Source organism: Macrotis lagotis, chromosome 1, assembly GCF_037893015.1.
Source record: "Macrotis lagotis isolate mMagLag1 chromosome 1, bilby.v1.9.chrom.fasta, whole genome shotgun sequence".
NCBI lineage: Eukaryota > Metazoa > Chordata > Mammalia > Peramelemorphia > Peramelidae > Macrotis > Macrotis lagotis.
In genome coordinates, this window is record NC_133658.1 from 170639863 (window position 1) to 170660384 (window position 20522).

At 43.2% G+C, this 20522-nt stretch overlaps 1 protein-coding gene across 4 annotated transcripts in view; it reads right to left on the bottom strand.

Annotated features, from left to right (window-relative positions):
- DTD1 (D-aminoacyl-tRNA deacylase 1) overlaps window positions 1–20522 on the bottom strand; it is a 231974-nt gene that overhangs the window by 207055 nt on the left and 4397 nt on the right. For 2 of the 4 annotated variants that reach the window (XM_074209364.1, XM_074209365.1), the window contains exon 1: window positions 13023–13145. The exons of 1 other annotated variant lie outside the window; for it this stretch is intronic. In XM_074209364.1, coding sequence (XP_074065465.1) covers window positions 13023–13065 — 43 coding nt within the window. In that variant the 5' untranslated portion in view covers window positions 13066–13145. Of the gene's footprint in view, window positions 1–7609; window positions 7834–13022; window positions 13146–20522 lie in introns of those variants that run through there. One more of the 4 variants, XM_074209366.1, reaches the window with a different exon arrangement.

Sequence of the window (20522 nt, forward strand, 5' to 3'; positions counted from 1 at the left end):
TGATGATGCTAACCGAAGTGAAAAAAATCAGAACACTTTATACAATCAGAACAATATTGTAAAGAAAAACAAACATGAGGGGTGGCTACGTGGCACAGTGGACAGAGCACCGGCCCTGGAGTCAGGAGTACCTGAATTCAAATCTGGCCTCAGACACTTAATAATTACTAGCTGTGTGGCCTTCGGCAAGTTGCTTAACCTCATGGAAGGAAGGAAGGAAGGAAGGAAGGAAGGAAGGAAGGAAGGAAGAAGAAAGAAGGGAGGGAGGGAAGAGAGAGAGAGAGAAAGAAAAACATGGAAGACTTAGGAACCCCTATATGCACAGTGAAACTGAGATCAATACAAGGAACAACTACAATTCCATAGGTCTCACAATTAATCATGCTACCAACCTCCTGATACAGAGTTGATGGTCTCAGAATAAAGACTGAGATTTTTTTTTGCATATGGTTAATGTGAATATTTATTATACATGGTTGTAATAAAGATTTTGCTTTTCCTTTTTTCTCATTTAGAGAAGAAGGAGTGGAGATGTGGAATTACACTTTTACAATTTATGATATGTGTGCAAAATTCTGAATACTAGTATCTTAGATTTGTTAAAAGCCTTTTGTTCAATCTTTTTTCAGTCATGTTCAATCAAACTCTTTTGAGTTCCCATTTTGGATTCTCTTGGCAAAGATACAGTAATGGTTTGCCATTTCCTTCTCCAACTTATTTAACTAATGAGGAAACTTGGAGTTAAGAAATTTGCCGGGGGTCACACAGCTAAGTGTCTGAGGCCTGATTTGAACTCAGGTCTTCCTGATTCCAGGTCCAGAGTGCCAATCACTAAGTTCCCTGGCAACACTATATGCTATAGGGGAAGATAATATATTCACACATATACAAGCATGTATATAAAATAAGTGTAGGATAATTTCAAGAAGGAAATACTATCAGAGGGCAGGAGATAATTCAAGGAAAGGTTCATGTACAAGGTTGCATTTGAGCTGAGATCTGAAAAACACTGGGAATTCTAAGAAACAAAGGTAAGGAGAGGTCATTCCAAGCAAGAGAAAAAGCCAGTGCAAATACACTTAACTGTGAGACAGAGAATCACAAATAAAGAAGAGGAAGTAGGTTAGTTTGTCTTGAATATAATCTGAATAAAACAGAAATATTAGGTAATGCTAGAAAGGTACACTGAAACTAGGATTAGACTATGAAGAGCATTAGCCATTAAAGGAGGGGGGAAATTTTTGAGGGTTTATTTTTTTTTTATTTGATCCTAAAGCTAATAGAGAGTCACTGGAATTTATCAAGGAAAGGAAATGCTATTGTCAAGCCTGAATTTAAAAAAAAAAATCACTTTGGCAGTAATATATATGGATGATGACTTGGTAAGAGGAGAAATCTGAGACAGAGAGAAGAATTTAAATACTGCAATAAAGTATAGGTGATATGATTAGCATGATAATTATTGATAACACAGTTATAGAGCTTTAATTCTTACATCAAGTATTATTGAAGGCACAAGTATTATCTTCATTTTTGCAAAAGAGAAAAGTGAGGTTCAGAAAATATAGGTGCCCTGTCTGTAGTCACAGAGCTAATAATTACTGAAGGTGGGAACCAAATTCCTGATTCCAAACCTACCACCCTCTCTTATCTATACTACATTACCCTATGCAGAACTGCCATACTCTCTCCTCTGTAATAATCAAAAAAGAATCAAGGAATGACAATTTAGGCTATTTGAAATAAATATCACGTTTACTCTTAAACAAGAATATTTTAGTAATGTGTAAATAAAAATACATATATTTTCTCCTTGACATGCAAGCTCTGGAATTTGGCTATAATATTTCTGGGAGTTTTCATTTTGAGACCTCTTTCTGGAGATGTTCAATGAGTTCTTTCAATTTATATTTTATCCTCTGGTTCTAAAATATCAAGACTCAGTTTTCTTTGATTTCTTAAAATATGTTCCCAGGCTCTTTTTTTTTTTTTTTTTTTTTTTTTTGCTCATAGCTTTCAGGGAAGTCCAAGAATTCTTAAATACTCTCTCCTGGATTTACTTTTGTTTTTTTTCCCCAATAAGAAATTTCAAAATTTCTATAATTTTTCCTTCTTTCAACTTTATTTCATCATTTCTTGATGTCTCATAGACTCATTAGCTTAAGGAATTATTTTCTTCCCTCCTACCTCCCTTTCCATTTGGTCAGTTCTACTTTTTATGGAGTTGTTTTCTTCAGTAAGTTTTATAAATGTTATCCCATTTTTTATACTGCCTTTACCAAGCTGTGGATTCTTTTTTCATTATTTTCTTGCATTAAGCTCTTTTTCCCACTATTTCTTTTTTTTTTTCCCTATTTTATGACTTTGTACTCTTATGTAAGAGTCGGGATGCTCCTTTATTATCCCAAGTTTCTTGTGTCAGGCACTGGGGCCAAGCCTGTAGTTTGGCAATGGGGCCTGCCTGCTGGCTTGTCCTAGGGGACAGAGCTTCCCTATACGGATGAGGGCTTGGTCCGGGCCTGCCCCAGGGGCAGGGCCTCACTTCTGACTTGCTCTAGCAATAAGGTATTGCTGGAGGCTTATAATGGAGAGCGGGCATCATTGTGCTAGTGGTCTGCCTGGACTGCTGGCTTGCCTTGGAGGTGCTAGTGTATGTTGGGGTGAACCCTCAGCAACAGGCTTCCTGGGGTACTGCCTACCACTGCTGTCCACCAAATGAGCTCCTTCCCACTCCAGGAAGAGAGATCTTTACTACTGACTATCCAAGATGTGCAGGGCTGATAAGTTGCTGCCCACTTCAAAACTGTTTCAAAGTTGTTTGGAGGAAAATATGGAGTTCTCTGGGGAACTCCTGCAGTCAACTCCACCATCTTGGCAACAGATGAACTGGAAATAACATTAAAGCAACCAAACAGCAGAGAGGATAGAGCATTAGGCTTGGAATCAGGAAGACTCATGTACATGAGATCAAATCCAGTCTCAGCCATTTACTATTTGCCTCAGTTTCCTCATCTGTAACATGTGCAGGTGAAGGAAACAACAAACCACTCCAGTATCTTTGTCAAGAAAGCCCAAAATTCAGGCAGCTAGGTGGCATAATGGATAAAGCACCGGCCTTGGAGTCAGGAGTATCTGGGTTCAAATCCGGGCTCAGACACTTAATAATTACCTAGCTGTGTGGCCTTGGGCAACCCACTTAACCCCAATTGCCTTGCAAAAACCTAAAAAAAAAAAAAAGCCCAAAATAGGGTTAGGAAGAGATGGATATAATGGAAAAGATTGAACAGCAACAATACTTTGGGCTCTGAGGCCACATTCTAAGAACCATTACCTAGGATTTTCAATTAGACTTATGGCTAAAACCACTTATAATTTGACTTCCCTCTATTTGGAAAGGGAATTTCTTGAAACCAGGCTCGATCTTATTTTTCAAATTGTATAACTAGGTGCACACAGTAAGCATTTAATAATTTTTTCATTCATTCACTGATATTTCATTAAAGGAAATGATAACCTATTTGTAACTTTTAGCTAGATCATCAATTTAGTCGCAAAAAGTGCCATAATACTCCTAAAAGACCTGTGATGAAAAATGTCATCCACATCCAAAGGGAAAACTATAGTGAATGCAGACTTTTATGTTTTTTTCTTTCTTTCTCAAGGTTCCCCCCCCCCCCTTAATTCTATTTCTTCTTTCACAATATGATTAACATGGAGATATGTTAAACACAATTGTACATGTACAACCCATATCAGACAATTCACTGCCATGGGGAGGAAGGAGAGAAGGGAGGGTGGTAGAAAAATGTGGCCCTCATAAGCTTATAAAAAGATGAATATTGAAAACTATCTTTGGATGTAATTGGAAAAAATAAAATGAAATGACAGTTTTAAAATGTTTTTTAAATGCCCTATTTGTGGTCTATTCAAATTTCAGGAAAACAATGTAAAACTACGTCCCAGAAGTTATTGAATTTTTATACCTTTTCACAAGCCAACAATACCACCCCAAGGTCAATATCAAAAAAATCAAAGAAAAAGGAAAAAGACATATATATATATACACACACACACACACACACACAAAACCATTCATAGCAGCTCTTTTTTAAATGGAAAAGAGCTGCAAAATAAGAAGATGCCTATCAACTAGGAAATGACTGAACAAATTATGTGTATATAAATGTAATGTAATATTAATGTACTGTAGGAAATAACAAAAGAAAGTGTTTCACAAAAACCTGGCAAGAATAAACCTTTCAACTTCAAGTTTTTATTTTCTCTTGTTTACACTTGCAACAGCCTCCTAACTGATCTTCCTACTTCTAGTTTCTTCCCTTTCCAATCTTTACACAAAACTGCCATATTAATATTCCTACAACATAGGTTTAATCATATTACTCCCCCCCCCTCAAAAATCCTCAGTGGTTTCCTAATTATCTAAAGAATAAAATACCAATTCTTTAGCTAGTCTGACTCTCATATACCTTTGGACTTCTTTTTCATACTATTCCAGCCTACCTGTCTACTCCTCAAACTCAACTTACAGCATAATAGGGAGGTGATGGCAATGACTGATTTCAGAGGTGCTGAATTCAAATCCCATCTCTAGTACTTACAAATGTCTAGCTCTTGGACAAACTACTTTACTTTCCTGGGCCTCAGGTTTCTTAACTGAAACATGAGGGAATCTGCCTAGACCATATGAAATAAGGTTTGGAAAAGTATTTAGCTCAGTGGTGAGAATGCAGTGGGAGCTGCCCTCCTCCCAGCTGGTTTCTGGGTTTCAGTGGATGACTTTCCCCCGTCAGGGCCCCTAGACTTATAACACTCCTTTCATCAGCTCTGTCTCCTAGAATACTGTACTTCCTTCACCACACAATTCAGGGACTACCTCCTTTACGAGACCTGGGCTATTCACCCTTGCTATTCACCCTGGTTATTCTTCCTCAGAAATCATTTTGCATTTGCTTCCCCTTTTAGGATTGTTATGGGGGCCAGATGAGGTAAAGCTCTGTCCAAACCTTCAAGGGCTGAATAAATGTTAGCTGTATTATCCTGTATTCCACAGAACTGAAGGATCTTGTTAGCCCAAGGCCTTCAACAGAGGAAGCAACCCCCTCCTCTCAAGTCCTGACTCTCAGGATAGATAGCTCTAGAGTAGATTCATATCAGACATATATTTTCACTCAAATAGGTAATTCTTCTAGGCTGTGAGTTCTTAACTAATCATTAAAAAAACCTGCTTTAGATATACAAAGTTTTAATGTTTCTGAACAAATATTAATGTAGCTAGAATAAAAGAATCTACTAATTTAGGGAAAATCTTCCCAGAAAACATCTCTTATAACATGGGATGCATAAATACATATGAAAACAAAAATCTTTTCCCAAAAGGCAAATGGTCAAGGATGTGAACTAACAGTTCTCAAATAAATATGAATTATCATTGATTAACAGTGATAGAAAAGAATAATTCAAATCACTAAAAATAAAGAAAACTAAAATAACTGTGATTTTGCCTCATACTCATCCTATTGGCAAAGATAATAAAAGATGAAAATGGTATATATTAGAGGTATTTTGGAGAAATTAATACACTATTACACTGTTGCTTGAGCTGTGAACTCATCTAACCATCCTAGAAAACAATTTTTAAATTACTCCCAAAAACTCTCCAGACCAAGTTAAAGTGACTTGACCCAGATAACATAACTAACGATAATACAACTACTAGGTACAAACTTTTCCAAAGAGGTGATTTATAGCAGCATCCTGGGGAGTGAAATTAAAGTGAATGACCACCAACTAAGAAACAGCCCAACAAACTATAGTATATGGATGTAATGGAATATTATTGCACCCTAGGAAACCACAGATATAGGGACAGCTAGGTGGTGCAGTAGATGGAGTACTGACCTTGGAGTCAGGAGGACCCGAGTTCAAATTCAGCCTCAGACACTTAATAATTGCCTAGCAATGTGGCCTTGGGCAAGTCACTCTTAATCCCAGTGCCTTAAGTAAATAAAAAAGGGGGGAAAAAAAGGACCCACAAATATTATAAATTCAAAGAAATTTGGGAAAATACCTGTAACCAGATGAAGAACAAAGTAAACACAGAACCAGAAGAATAATTCACAAAATGACTAACGTAAAGAAAAACAACAAAACATATAGTCTAACAAGGTAAACTGTTGTTTCATTCGACTTATCAAGGAGAGTCTCACTTTCTCCTCCAGTCAGATATGAATCAGGATGACTGAAGATGGCCCTGGATGTGAAGGTAACCAGAGTTAAGTGACTGGCCCAAATTCACACAGATAGTAAGTGCCAAGTGTCTGGGGTTGGATTTGAACTCAAGGTCAGTGCCCCTATCACTGAGCCACCTAGCCACCCTAAGAAATTAATCTAAGGTGGAAAAGTCTAAGGTATTCTGCTCAAGTTCCAGTAGGAATAAATTCTTCAATTAGACTGCCCAAAGCTGGGGGTAATCTGAGTCTAGAGAAAAGACACAAGGGAGACAACAAAGTCACTCTCAGTCCCTAATTTTAATATAGCCAATGCCCCATTGTGTTAAACTATCAGAGCTGATTGACACTCTTCCAAAAGAACATATCCTCCCTGAATACCAAGGCCATAATTATCTTTGGTCTGGCCCAATGACCATCCTTTTATTGATAACATGCAGGCATTATTAATAAAATGATTAAATTACCCAGAAACTATGTCTCTTGAACCTTTTTAATCATCACAAAAGAAAGACAAAGTGGTTCCAGGACTAATTACTCATGTTTTCCTATACTTTTTCCCCCCCTTACACACCAAAGGGTATAGGTCCCACCATCCCTGCCTTTCCTCTGTCAGATCTCCCCTCCTTCCCCATAATATGGATTATCTTTCCCCAAAAGGAGACAAAACTATCTTGGGTCTTGGGGGCAGCTAGGTGGCGCAGTGGATAGAGCACTGGCCCTGGAGTCAGGAGAACCTGAGTTCAAATCTGGGGTCAGACACTTATTAATTACCTAGCTGTGTGGCCTTGGGCAAGCCACTTAACCCCATTGCCTTGCAAAAACCTTAAATGAATGAATGAATGAAAGAATGAATAAATAAATAAATAAATAAAGCAAGCAAGCAAGCAAGCAAGCAAGCAAGCAAGCTATCTTGGGTCTTCCCCACTACAGCTTCTGGATCATCTGAGGGCACTAAAAGTCCCAGTCATGTGGATTCAGAACTCTTCCAACCAGGTGATTTTCTGAACGCTATCTAAGTAGCCATGCTCACTATTATCCTGCCCTGAGATTCATATAAAGGTGAAGATGGCAACATCCAGAGAAGCTAAGTTGCCACTGTGTCCTCCTTTTATATCCTTGTTATGTCAAAAAACAAGTAAATCTCCTTATGTTAGCATTTGTTATTCTTGTACCTTGATGGAAACTGGATTATATAAGATAGACACACAATAAACACATTTTGGGTATTTTTTTCTCTAAATGATTAAATTCTTAAAACCAAAAAATTCCACTATTAAGTGAAATTACTTATGTTTTAGCTAATGCTTCAAAGCTGCCAATAAATTGCCACAATCAAGAGCACAATTTCCAAACCTTACCTAGTCTAGTCTGAATGGAAGGTAGCAACAGAATTGTTTGTTAATTGAGGAATGGCACAAAACTGGTTGCTTTCTGGTCCGAGATATTAAAATGGATGGAAGGGGGCGGCTAGGTGGTGCAGTGAATAAAGCATCAGCCCTGAAGTCAGGAGTACCTGGGTTCAAATCCGGTCTCAGACACTTAATAATTACCTAGCCGTGTGGCCTTGGGCAAGCCACTTAATCCCATTTGCCTTTCAAAAACCTAAAAAAAAAAATGGATGGAAGAAATCAATTCCTATGGATAATGGATTCAGAACCTTGATTTTTAATCACTTTGGGGTGTTTCTACAATACTTTTTCATTTATAAATCATTAAATTCATTCTAGAGTCGTTTTCAAAACTAATGGCATATTTAAATATATAAAACAAATATGGTTGTCCTTCCTCTTTTTTCTCTATATTCTTTCATTTTATCAATTCTCACTGGTTCAACTATTATGCAAATGATTGCAAATGATTCCCAAATGTTTATGTCCTAGTTCTAGTGTTTCTCCTGAGCTCCAGTTCCAAATAACTGCCTATAACACATTTCAATCTGGATGCCCCATAGGCATTTCAAACAACGTATCTGAAAAAAAGAACCCTGCTCCTTTCTCCTCTCCCCCAAAAATACCCCTATTACTATGGAAAGACCTACCATGCTTCCAGTCACCCAGGTTCACAATTTAAACGTCATCCTCCATTCCTCCCTCACCCTACTCATATCCACTTGGCTTGCAAACCTTGTTTTGAACTACATTTTCATTCCCCTCTGCTTCCCTCACTCAGACCTTCATCACCTCTCTCCCTACAGACTGGTTTCCCTGTCCTAAGCCTTTCCTCTGCAGACACCAGAGTTGATTTCCCTAAAACACAACTGTGGTTATGTCTTGCTCTCCCCTCTAGGACCCATTACAAACACTTCTCCATCCAACCTCTTCACACTTTCCCTGTGGCTCTTGTACTTGACTCCACATATTCTATTTCAGTAGTACTGTCTTACTATTCTTACTATTCTGCATCACAATTCCCTCTTGGCACTTGTGCCCGGCTGACCCCAGCGCCTGAAATGTACCCCATCTCCATTTCTAGAAAACCTTGATTTCCTTGCAGACTCAATTCAAGCACCACCTTCCACACAGATGCCTTCATCCCTCCTTCCCAAGACTACCCACATATTAATTTGTGTTTTGTTGATATTTGTTCTTTCTTCTCAAAGAAGGTCATGGCATATACATGAATTGGATATGGGGGGTGGGGGACTGTGCTAAGTCACTAGCTTCACTCTCTCCTCCAAAGCCATCTGGGCCCAGTGGCCAGATATGGATCAGGACCACTGGAAATGGTCCTGGATATGAGGCAATCAGGGTTAAGTGACTTGTCCAAAGTCACACAGCTAGTAAGAGTCAAGTGTCTGAGACTACATTTGAACTCGGGTTTTTCTGACTTCAGGGCCAGACTGTGCCATCTAACTGCCCTATTGTGTGTACATATTTATATGTATGTGTATATGTATAAATGTATAAAACATACCTACATATCTATTTTCATAACTGTACACACTATCTCTTCTCATCTGCCCCACCCCCAAAATGTAAGCTACTTGGGAACAGGAACTTTTTATTTTTTTTCCAATCTCTTGACAGTGATTTCCAGCTACTTTTTTTCAGTGATCTTTACTTTAGCAATTTATCCAATAGGCCATGGCATGGTTCTTAGCACTGAGAAAAGGAGGCAGGGAGTTCTGTTCACAAAGGGGACAGAAACAGAAAGGTTTCCTGTGGAAACAAATGAATGACCACAAAGAGGGACAACGTAAAAGGGAGAGGGGAAGAGAGGGGGGTGGGGGTTAGGCTAGATGTCTCTGGGGTCCCTTTTCCAAGGCTGAGGTGCTGTGATTCTATGGGAACAACGTCCTGGACCCTCAGAGAAGAGAAGCCAACCAGAGTCTAAGAGCAGCGCTAGGGAGACAAAGTCAGAATGCAGTGCCTGCCTCAAGGAGCTCAGTCTAATGGACGCGGGCATGAGAGTGATGTCCAGGTGGGGATGGTCTCTTACGGGGATGGTCTTTTCCCTACATGGAGGTGATCTCTCTCTAAGGGAAGGTGGTCTCTGGGGAGAGGTGGATCCTCTGTGAGTGGGGGTAGTCTCTGAGTGGGTGGTCTCAACATGGGAGTGGTGTTTCTCTGGATGGGTTCTCTCTTGGTGAGATGGTTCCTTTTTGGTGGAGGTGGTCTCTAAAGTGGGTGTTCTTTCTCCAAGTGAAGGCAATCTCGGGGTGGGTGGTCCCCAAGTGGGAGTGGGTCTCTCTGGGTGAAAGTAGTTTTTCTCTCAAATAGGGGCAATCTCCTCTAGATAGGGGTGGTCTCTAGGGGGGATGGTTTTTCTCTAAGTTGGGGGAGTCTCCTCTAGGTGAGGGTGTTCTCCTCTAGGTGGGGGGGGTCTCTAGGTGGGAGTAATCTCCTCTAGGTGGGGTGGTATCTGGGTGGGGGGGGTCTCCAGGTGTGAGGGTCTGCAGGTGGAGGGGTCTCCAGGTGGGGCCTCTCTAGGTGGGAGGAGTCTCTAGGTGGGGGGGTCTCCAGGTGGGAGGAGTCTCTAGGTGGGGGGATCTCCAGGTGGGGGTCTCCAGGTGGGGTCTCTCTAGGTATTAGGAGTCTCTAGGTGGGGGCCTCCAGGTGGGGTCTCTCTAGGTGGGAGGAGTCTCTAGGTGGGGGTCTCCAGGTGGGGTCTCTCTAGGTGGGGGTCTCCAGGTGGGGGGGTCTCCAGGTGGGGTCTCTCTAGGTGGGGGTCTCTAGGTGGGGGTCTCCAGGTGGGGTCTCTCTAGGTGGGGGTCTCTAGGTGGGGGTCTCCAGGTGGGGTCTCTCTAGGTGGGGTCTCTCTAGGTGGGGGTCTCTAGGTAGGGGTCTCCAGGTGGGGTCTCTCTAGGTGGGAGGAGTCTCTAGGTGGGGGGGGTCTCCAGGTGGGGGTCTCCAGGTGGGGTCTCTCTAGGTGGGGGTCTCCAGGTGGGGTCTCTCTAGGTGGGGATCTCTAGGTAGGGGTCTCCAGATGGGGTCTCTCTAGGTGGGGGTCTCCAGGTAGGGTCTCTCTAGGTGGGGGTCTCCAGGTGGGGTCTCTCTAGGTGGGGGTCTCTAGGTAGGGTCTCTCTAGGTGGGAGGAGTCTCTAGGTGGGGGGGTCTCCAGGTGGGGTCTCCAGGTGGGGGTCTCTCTAGGTGGGGGTCTCCAGATGGGGTCTCTCTAGGTGGGGATCTCCAGGTAGGGTCTCTCTAGGTGGGGGTCTCCAGGTGGGGTCTCTCTAAGTGGGAGGAGTCTCTAGGTGGGGGGGGGTCTCCAGGTGGGGTCTCCAGGTGGGGGTCTCCAGATGGGGTCTCTCTAGGTGGGAGGAGTCTCTAGGTGGGGGTCTCTAGGTGGGGGTCTCCAGATGGGGTCTCTCTAGGTGGGGGTCTCCAGGTAGGGTCTCTCTAGGTGGAAGGAGTCTCCAGGTAGGGTCTCTCTAGGTGGGGGGGGGGTCTCCAGATGGGGTCTCCAGGTGGGGGTCTCCAGATGGGGTCTCTCTAGGTGGGGGTCTCCAGGTGGGGTCTCTCTAGGTGGGGGTCTCCAGGTGGGGTCTCTCTAGGTGGGGGTCTCCAGGTAGGGTCTCTCTAGGTGGGGGTCTCCAGGTGGGGTCTCTCTAGGTGGGGATCTCCAGGTGGGGTCTCTCTAAGTGGGAGGAGTCTCTAGGTGGGGGGGGTCTCCAGGTGGGGTCTCCAGGTGGGGGTCTCCAGATGGGGTCTCTCTAGGTGGGAGGAGTCTCTAGGTGGGGGTCTCTAGGTGGGGGTCTCCAGATGGGGTCTCTCTAGGTGGGGGTCTCCAGGTAGGGTCTCTCTAGGTGGAAGGAGTCTCCAGGTGGGGTCTCTCTAGGTGGGGGGGTCTCCAGGTGGGGTCTCCAGGTGGGGGTCTCCAGATGGGGTCTCTCTAGGTGGGGGTCTCCAGGTAGGGTCTCTCTAGGTGGGGGTCTCCAGGTAGGGTCTCTCTAGGTGGGGGTCTCCAGGTGGGGTCTCTCTAGGTGGGGGTCTCTAGGTAGGGTCTCTCTAGGTGGGAGGAGTCTCTAGGTGGGGGGGTCTCCAGGTGGGGGTCTCTCTAGGTGGGGGTCTCCAGATGGGGTCTCTCTAGGTGGGGATCTCCAGGTAGGGTCTCTCTAGGTGGGGGTCTCCAGGTGGGGTCTCTCTAAGTGGGAGGAGTCTCTAGGTGGGGGGGGTCTCCAGGTGGGGTCTCCAGGTGGGGGTCTCCAGATGGGGTCTCTCTAGGTGGGAGGAGTCTCTAGGTGGGGGTCTCTAGGTGGGGGTCTCCAGATGGGGTCTCTCTAGGTGGGGGTCTCCAGGTAGGGTCTCTCTAGGTGGAAGGAGTCTCCAGGTAGGGTCTCTCTAGGTGGGGGGGGGTCTCCAGATGGGGTCTCCAGGTGGGGGTCTCCAGATGGGGTCTCTCTAGGTGGGGGTCTCCAGGTGGGGTCTCTCTAGGTGGGGGTCTCCAGGTGGGGTCTCTCTAGGTGGGGGTCTCCAGGTAGGGTCTCTCTAGGTGGGGGTCTCCAGGTGGGGTCTCTCTAGGTGGGGATCTCCAGGTGGGGTCTCTCTAAGTGGGAGGAGTCTCTAGGTGGGGGGGGTCTCCAGGTGGGGTCTCCAGGTGGGGGTCTCCAGATGGGGTCTCTCTAGGTGGGAGGAGTCTCTAGGTGGGGGTCTCTAGGTGGGGGTCTCCAGATGGGGTCTCTCTAGGTGGGGGTCTCCAGGTAGGGTCTCTCTAGGTGGAAGGAGTCTCCAGGTGGGGTCTCTCTAGGTGGGGGGGGTCTCCAGGTGGGGTCTCCAGGTGGGGGTCTCCAGATGGGGTCTCTCTAGGTGGGGGTCTCCAGGTAGGGTCTCTCTAGGTGGGAGGAGTCTCCAGGTGGGGTCTCTCTAGGTGGGGGTCTCCAGGTAGGGTCTCTCTAGGTGGGAGGAGTCTCCAGATGGGGTCTCTCTAGGTGGGGGTCTCCAGGTAGGGTCTCTCTAGGTGGGAGGAGTCTCCAGGTGGGGTCTCTTTAGGTGGGGGTCTCCAGGTAGGGTCTCTCTAGGTGGGAGGAGTCTCCAGGTGGGGGGGTCTCCAGGTGGGGTCTCTCTGGGTGGGGGTCTCCAGGTAGGGTCTCTCTAGGTGGGAGGAGTCTCCAGGTGGGGGGGTCTCCAGGTGGGGTCTCTCTAGGTGGGGGTCTCCAGATGGGGTCTCTCTAGGTGGGGGTCTCCAGGTAGGGTCTCTCTAGGTGGGAGGAGTCTCCAGGTGGGGGGGGGGTCTCCAGGTGGGGTCTCTCTAGGTGGGGGTCTCTCTAGGTGGGGGTCTCCAGGTGGGGGGGGGTCTCCAGGTGGGGGGGCTGCGCCGCGGGCCCGCACTGACCTGTGACGCTGGCCCGCGTGACGCGCTGGATGATGGCCTTCATGGCGGCGCGGCCCGGCGCGGCCCGGCCCTCCGCGGCTCGGAGCTGCGGTCTCCTCCTCCTCCTCCTCCTCCTCTGCTCCTTCTTCCTCCTCCGCCTCCTCTTCCTCCGCCGCCGCCTCCTCCTCGTCCTCCTCCTCCTCCGCCGCCGCCGCCGCCGCCGCCGCCTCTCCCCCGCGAGCCCCCCCGCGGCGCACGCTGCGCCGGCGTCTCGGGGCCGCGGCCGCCCCCTAGGGGCCGCTCCGGCCGCGGCCCCGCCCGCGCCGCGCAGGTGCGGCTCACCTGGGGCCCCGCCACGTGACGCGGCCTGCCCGGGGCGCCGGGATCCGCCGCCGGCCCAGGGAGCCCAGCCCCGGACGCCGCCCGCTTGGGGCTGCGGAGATCTTGTTCCACGGACGTATCCTTGGGCCACCACGAGGCGTCTCTCCGTGAGACGAGGCAATCCGTGGAGCCTTCCTGATCCTTAGTGTTAAAATACTTAAAACATTACGCTCATATAGGAAGTTTAGTGCAGGTATAACACACCCTTTTTCCAAAAAATTTGGGGTCTAAAAACTCAAAGCATCTTATACAGTCTTTGTAGGTTTTTTTACTTGCATTTCCTGCTTTTTCACACTTGTTATCTTTACCCTCATGGTTCCATTTTGTCACATTCTGCCCAGAAATGGCTCAGAAAAGATTTTCATCCATTGCTGAATTCAAGTTCCAAGTGATCCAGTTTGGGGTCTATACCCTGAAGAGATGATGAAAAAGGGTAAGAACATCACTTGTACAAAGATATTCATAGCAGCCCTGTTTGTGGTGGCAAAGAAATGACTTGAACTGTGGAATATGTATTAGAAACGAGGAGGAACGGGAATTCAGGGAAGCATGGAAGGACTCGCATGAACTGATGCTGAGTGAGATGAGCAGAGCCACAAATAAATTGTACACCCTAACAGTAACATGGGGGCGATGCTCAACCTTGATGAACTCACTCATTCCATCAGCGCAACAATCAGGGACAATTTGGGGCTGTCTGCGATGGAGAATACCATCTGTATCCAGAGAAACAACTGTGGAGTTTGAACAAAGATCAAAGACTATTAACTTTAATTTAGGGGAAAAAATTGATATCTTATTGTCTAATCTTGCTATCTCTATTATACTTTATGTTTCTTCCTTGAGGATCTTATTTGTCTTATCACATTCAATTTGGATCAATGTACAACATGGAAACCATGTAAAGACTGGCAAATTGCCTTCTATGGGGGGTGGGGAGGGAAGTAAGATTAGGGAAAAAAATTGTAAAACTCAAAATAAATAAATAAAATCTTTAGGTACAAAGTAGATCCAGTTTGTAAAAGTGAATGGAAATTGTACTTCTGAACACCAGTTTGATGCTCCTCCAACCAAGAAATCAATCTGAGCCTGACTGTGAGAAGAAGAAACTCTACTGAAGATGCTGAGGCAGAAGGCCATGAGAGATGAGTCAGCCAAATGGCCTGAATTAGAGAGGGAGTTGAAGAGATTGAAAAAGCAAAGGACCCTTGTGTATCCACAAGGATGGTTCAGCAGGAGCCCAGAAGAATTTCTGATGAAAAAGAAGTGACTGATTTCAAAGAAGGACACAACTGGTGCTTCAGGTTCAAATTTGAGGCTCCAAAATTAAGGTGCGTCTTATATATGGGGAAATATGATACTTCTTAAACACAAATTCTGATGTTATGGCTATCCTAAAATGAAGGTTCTTTAACAAGTTACTTCCATGTTCCTGTCTTTATTTCCTCATCTTTCTTTTTATGCTGCTTGAAATCCCCACTTCTTTCAGCAGCTTGAAATTGCTTGCCCAGCAGTTAGACTCAATATATTTATTTTGCACAAATAATGTATAATAAAATTAGGTGGCATCACAACCATCATCCAGGGAAGCAAGTAATGTGAAAAGAGAAATAACCCTCACCATCAGCCACTGACCCCCACTGCCACCAAGAACCCAAGAAATAGTAGCATCCCTCAGACCATGAGCCCTGCTTCTAGGCCCTCCTCCTAAACCATCATCCAGGGGAGTAACCCTTGTGGAAAAGGGATAATCTTCCACTGACCAACTGCCACCTGCTGTTCAGTCATTTCAGTTGTGGATGACTTCATGATTTCATTTAGGGTCTTGGTGTCAAGGATAATGGAGTAGTTTACATTTCATTTTACAGATGAGGAAACTGAGGCAAACAGGGTTAAATGACTTACCAGAGTCACCCTGCTAGTAAGTGTTCAAGGCTGGATTTGAACTTGGGTTTTTCCTTAACTCTTTACATTGTGCCAACTTTCTTCTGGTAAGACAGCTTTGTTGAAGCCACTTGTGCCAGGCAAGTCAAATGACTGCTTCTAATTTGGCCACCACATTCAACTGCCATATAGATTTATCAATGGAAATCACATTAAAGAAGATGTATATTCTCCAGTTTTATTATTGCTCCCTAAGGATTAGGGGCCTTTCCAGATATTCTTCAGTTGAAACTAATATTTATTGTCTCATGTCTTCATTCAAAATGTGAGCTCCAGAAAATAGGCATCATCTTATTTTTCTGTCCATTGCTTAGCATGTCCTTACACATAGTAATTGCTTAATAGTGCCCCTATCTTGTGTTATTCTAGGAAATCTCTAATGTATGGCTTTCTATTGCCTTATATCTAGGTAACAAGGATCCCAAGTTCCCATTAGTTCTCAAGATACTAAAAGAATACTGGATATCAAATAGCTTTTATTTCCCTCCATGGAAAATACAAAAGATACAAATAACTCAAAGGTGTCTATTAAAAAGAAAGCACTGTTTCTCCAAAATAATCCTGTTTGAGAGGCTTCTGAACAAGTAAATACCTTCCCATGAGACCTGCACTGTTCAAATAATGCACTGATTCTTCTGTCCAAATAGGATATTGTGCAGGAACTATGCAAATAACTTCTTTCCCTAATGAGAGGTCTGATTTTAGAACTTTCAAACTTCAGAATTCAGGATAGCCAAAAAAATGCTAGTTAGGAAATCTCCCTTCTCTGGTTAGAAAGCCAAATTCCAGGATTATGATGCCTAAAGAATTCATAATCTTTTATCATCCACATATAAACTGGAGTACACAAACATTGTCAATGAATTTCCTTCTTGGATCAAGTCAGCATGCACATGCCTACCTCTTTCATATACATCTGCCAAATATATCAATTTATCAGCTATTGCTATGTCTTGGGCTACTAAGGTCTTTAGGTTCTATCTAAGTCTCATAAAAAGGAAAAAAAGAAAAAAGGCATTCAAGAACATGAGGGTCAAGAACTCTCCCCCCAAGGAACTTGAGAGAAATAAAAACAAAAATAATCCTAAACTTTTATATTTCCAATTCATACACGACTACCTTTCTTTTCTTTTTAGTTTCACTATCCTCCTCTTCCATTTTTGGGATCCCATTCTTCCCTCACAATTACCAGTCTTGTCATTTTCTTGTCTACATGTTTAACCCCCTTCAGCCAGACTAACCCATAAACCAACATTTCTACATGCTTCTCCCTCTTATCTACCTTGGCTACCTTATCCTGCTCCAGCTCTTCTAACCTGTTATTCTCCGTTTCTACCTCCAACAGTCTCACTGTGGCTTCCCTAAGAGCTATGAGGAGCAACCACCCCACATCATCCACCACTCACTTTCCTTCCTTACCCAAACTAATGGAGCAAATCTCTATAAGGATTTCCAAGCCTAGAGGTGTTTTCAGGGCATCCAGTATATGGGGCCACCCCACCCTACAAGTATCCTAGGTTATCTGAGATTTCTCCCTGTCTCACCCCCAACCTCCATCTCAGAATTTCTTTGGTATACTGTTGACTACTCCTACTGCTTAGCACTGGGTCTGAGTCCCAGACACCCAGGTGTTGTAAGAGGCCATATAGTGGTAACTGTGCCCTATTGCTGTTGTTATTTTATTATGGTTTTCACCAATAGGGATCCCAAGCACAAGTATATAAAGCTTGTCATATGCTTCTATTACAGGTTTCATCAACTGCAAGGAGTGGAGAGAAAGAAGAGGAGTTACTATACTCTGAAAGGTCAAAAGAAAGAAGAAAAGAGGGAGAGGGAGAGGGAGAGGGAGAGGGAGAGGGAGAGGGAGAGGGAGAGGGAGAGGGAGAGGGACAGGGAGAGGGACAGGGAGAGGGAGAGGGAGAGGGAGAGGGAGAGGGAGAGGGAGAGGGAGAGGGAGAGGGAGAGAGAGGGAGAGGGAGGGAAAGAGAGAACAAACCTCCAAGCTACAGATATCATGGAGTGCCATGGCTCCTCTGACAAAAGTCCCCCAGTCTCAGTCTGCCAATCATCCTGAAAGAACAACTTGTGATTTTATCTGATTGTGGAAATTCGTTCAATTAATCAGGGACTCTAATGATCAACTCCACTTATACTGCTTTGGACTTTGGACAAATCACTTAACCTCTTATTTCATTATCTATAAAATGTTAACTAGATAACTAAGATCCTCTCCAATTCTAAATCTAGGATCAGTATGATCTTTTTTCAGGTATAGAGGAGACTACATGACCTCTTAAGTTCCTTCGACTCTGAAATTGTCATCTTAAAGACAACTAAGTTCACCAATTCTATTCAAAGAAGCATGGCATAGTGATAAGTTAAGTAGTTTAAAATGAAGTAAGTTTATTTACAAATTGAAGACATAGGTGTTGTCATTCAGGGATAGTTGATCTAATCTGAGTATAAATCAATAGGAAAGCGCTTCATTAATGAAAATAGCATTAATTGAAGACCACTTCATTCAGCTTTTTTCTGGGGGTTCCTGATAAAATTCAAGATGTCATTCTTAGTGGGGGGAGCCACTAATAAGTCTGGATAAGCTAATTGGAAGTAGGCTGAAAGTGATAATTGAAAGTAAATTAGTGACTAAGTAAGTTCATGATAAAGTTTTATTTCCTAGACTTGCAAAATTAAGATCAATGGTATAAGCAAAGAAAACATTATTCATTCTTCCACTTTGAAAAAGCCCTTAGTATGTCTTCACTTTAAAAGAAATTGGAAAGGATCACAAGACTGTGGAGAGAAAGAATTAGAATAGATGTGGAAAAATTGGGACACTAATTTGCTCTTGAGGGTATTGTGAACTGCTCCAGCTATTTTGGAGAGTAACCTGGAATTATGGTCAAAGAGTTATTAAACTGGCAACAACACCACTGTTTCCCAAGATAATTAGGGAAAAAAGACAAGAACCTATATGTTTAAAAATATTTATAGCCACTCTTTTTTGTGATGAAATTTGAGTATGCCTGTCAGCTGAGAAATGACTAAACAAATTGTGGTACGTGACTGTGATGAAATATTTCTATGCTTTAAAAAAAAGATGAGTTCATTGATTTTAGAAAAATATGGGGGGGGGGGCAGCTAGGTGGCACAGTGGATAGAGTGCCAGCCCTGGAGTCAGGAGAACCTGAGTTCAAATCCGGCCTCAGACACTTAACCAGGGCAGGGAACAGAAGACCAGTCCCTGGGAGGAAGAAGAGCAAGGCAGGGACAAGAGTAGGTTCTCAGCTGCTACAGCAGAGACCCTTGGAGTCTGGGTCATCAGGTCAAAGGCACAGTGGGTCAGAACTCCAACAAAGGTGCCCCAACCAGGGCGGCCAGGTGGCGCAGTGAATAGAGCACTGGCCTTGGAGTCAGGAGTACCTGGGTTCAAATCTGGCCTCAGACACTTAATAATTACCTAGCCGTGTGGCCTTGGGCAAGCCACTTAACCCCATTGCCTTGCAAAACCTAAAAAAAAAAAAATATATATATATATATATATATATATGTATATATATATATATATATATGAAGAATTGCATTAAATAATGAAAAGTGAAAGGAGCAAAACCAAGAGAACACTGTATATAATAGCAATAATAGCAATATTGTTTTTTAAGAACAACTTTGAATGACTAAGTTATTTTCTGTACTATAAATATTCAAATGAACTACAGAGGACCTATGAAGGAAGATGCTATCTACCTCTAGAGAAAGTACTGATAAATAAATAGAGTGGTTTTACATTTATATATAAAAAAATACATATTTGTGTTTAATGGTAGCCATCTCTAGTGAAGGTTAAGGAGGGAGGAAAAATATATAAAAAAGTAAAAAGCAAGTTTAGAAGGAGGCATAAAAAGCAGAGTAGCTTTGAAAATAATGTGTAGTACTGTATAATTTTTCAAAAAAGTGAACAATATGAAATATAAATTCATAGTTTTATAGAGAATTCTTTTTATGTTGTACTATGTACATGGAAATACTCTTTTTTGTTTTATGTATTTAAGCTCAAAACTAATTAAAATCTTAAGGAAAAAGAATTAGAGTAAAAAAGGCAAAGAAATAACAAAAAAGGCAAAAGTGAAATGTTACTAATGAAATGTTGACTATCCAATGAATTCAAATGGTCAGCCCTATGAAACAGTACTCAGCCTAGCTCTATTACAATTTTTAAAAGATTTTATTTATTTTGAATTTTACAATTTTTTCCCTAATCTTGCTTCCCTCCCCCCACCCCCACCCCCCAAAAAGGCAGTCTGTTAGTCTTAAATTGTTACCATGGTATACACTGATCTAAGTTGATGTGATGAGAGAGAAATCATATCCTTAAGGGGAAAAAAAAAATATAAGAGATAGCAAGATCAGACTAAGATCAGTTCCCCCCCCCCTAAATTAAAGATAATACTCCTTAGTCTTTGTTCAAACTCCACAGTTCTTTCCCTGGATACAGATGGTATTCTCCATCACAGACAGTCCCAAATTGTCCCTGATTTTTGCACTGATGGAATGAGCAAGTCTATCAAAGTTGATCATCACCCCCATGTTGCTGTTCAGGTGTACAATGTTTCAATGTTTTTCTGGTTCTGCTCATCTCACTCAGCATCAGTTCATGCAAGTCCTTCCATGCTTCCCTGAATTCCCATCCCTCCTGGTTTCTAATAGAACAATAGTGTTCCATGATATAAATATACCACAGTTTGTTAAACCATTCCCCAATTGAAGGACATTCACTTAATTTCCAATTTTACCACCACAAATAAAGCTGCTATGAATATTTTTGTGATTTTTTTTACCCTTTTCCATAATCTCTTCAAGGTATAGACCCAGTAGTGTACAATATTTTCTTAACTGAACTGCTTTATTCCTTGTTATTTCTATCTTGCCATCTAAAAATAAGAAAATTTCACTTAATGCCCTTCTTGGGAGGTTGATGTTACTATTAATAAGATAAAGTATGTCAAAGTTCTCAGCATCTTATAGAAAGAAAAAAATGAATCAAATGAAAATACATTCATAAGGGCTTACTATGTGTCAGACATGCTCATTTCAGGATACAAATGCCCTCAAAGAGCTTGCATTCTACTAGGCAAAAACAATACACTTAGGAAAGAGGTGACTAGTCCTAATATTTTAGACAGGGAACTTGGGAGA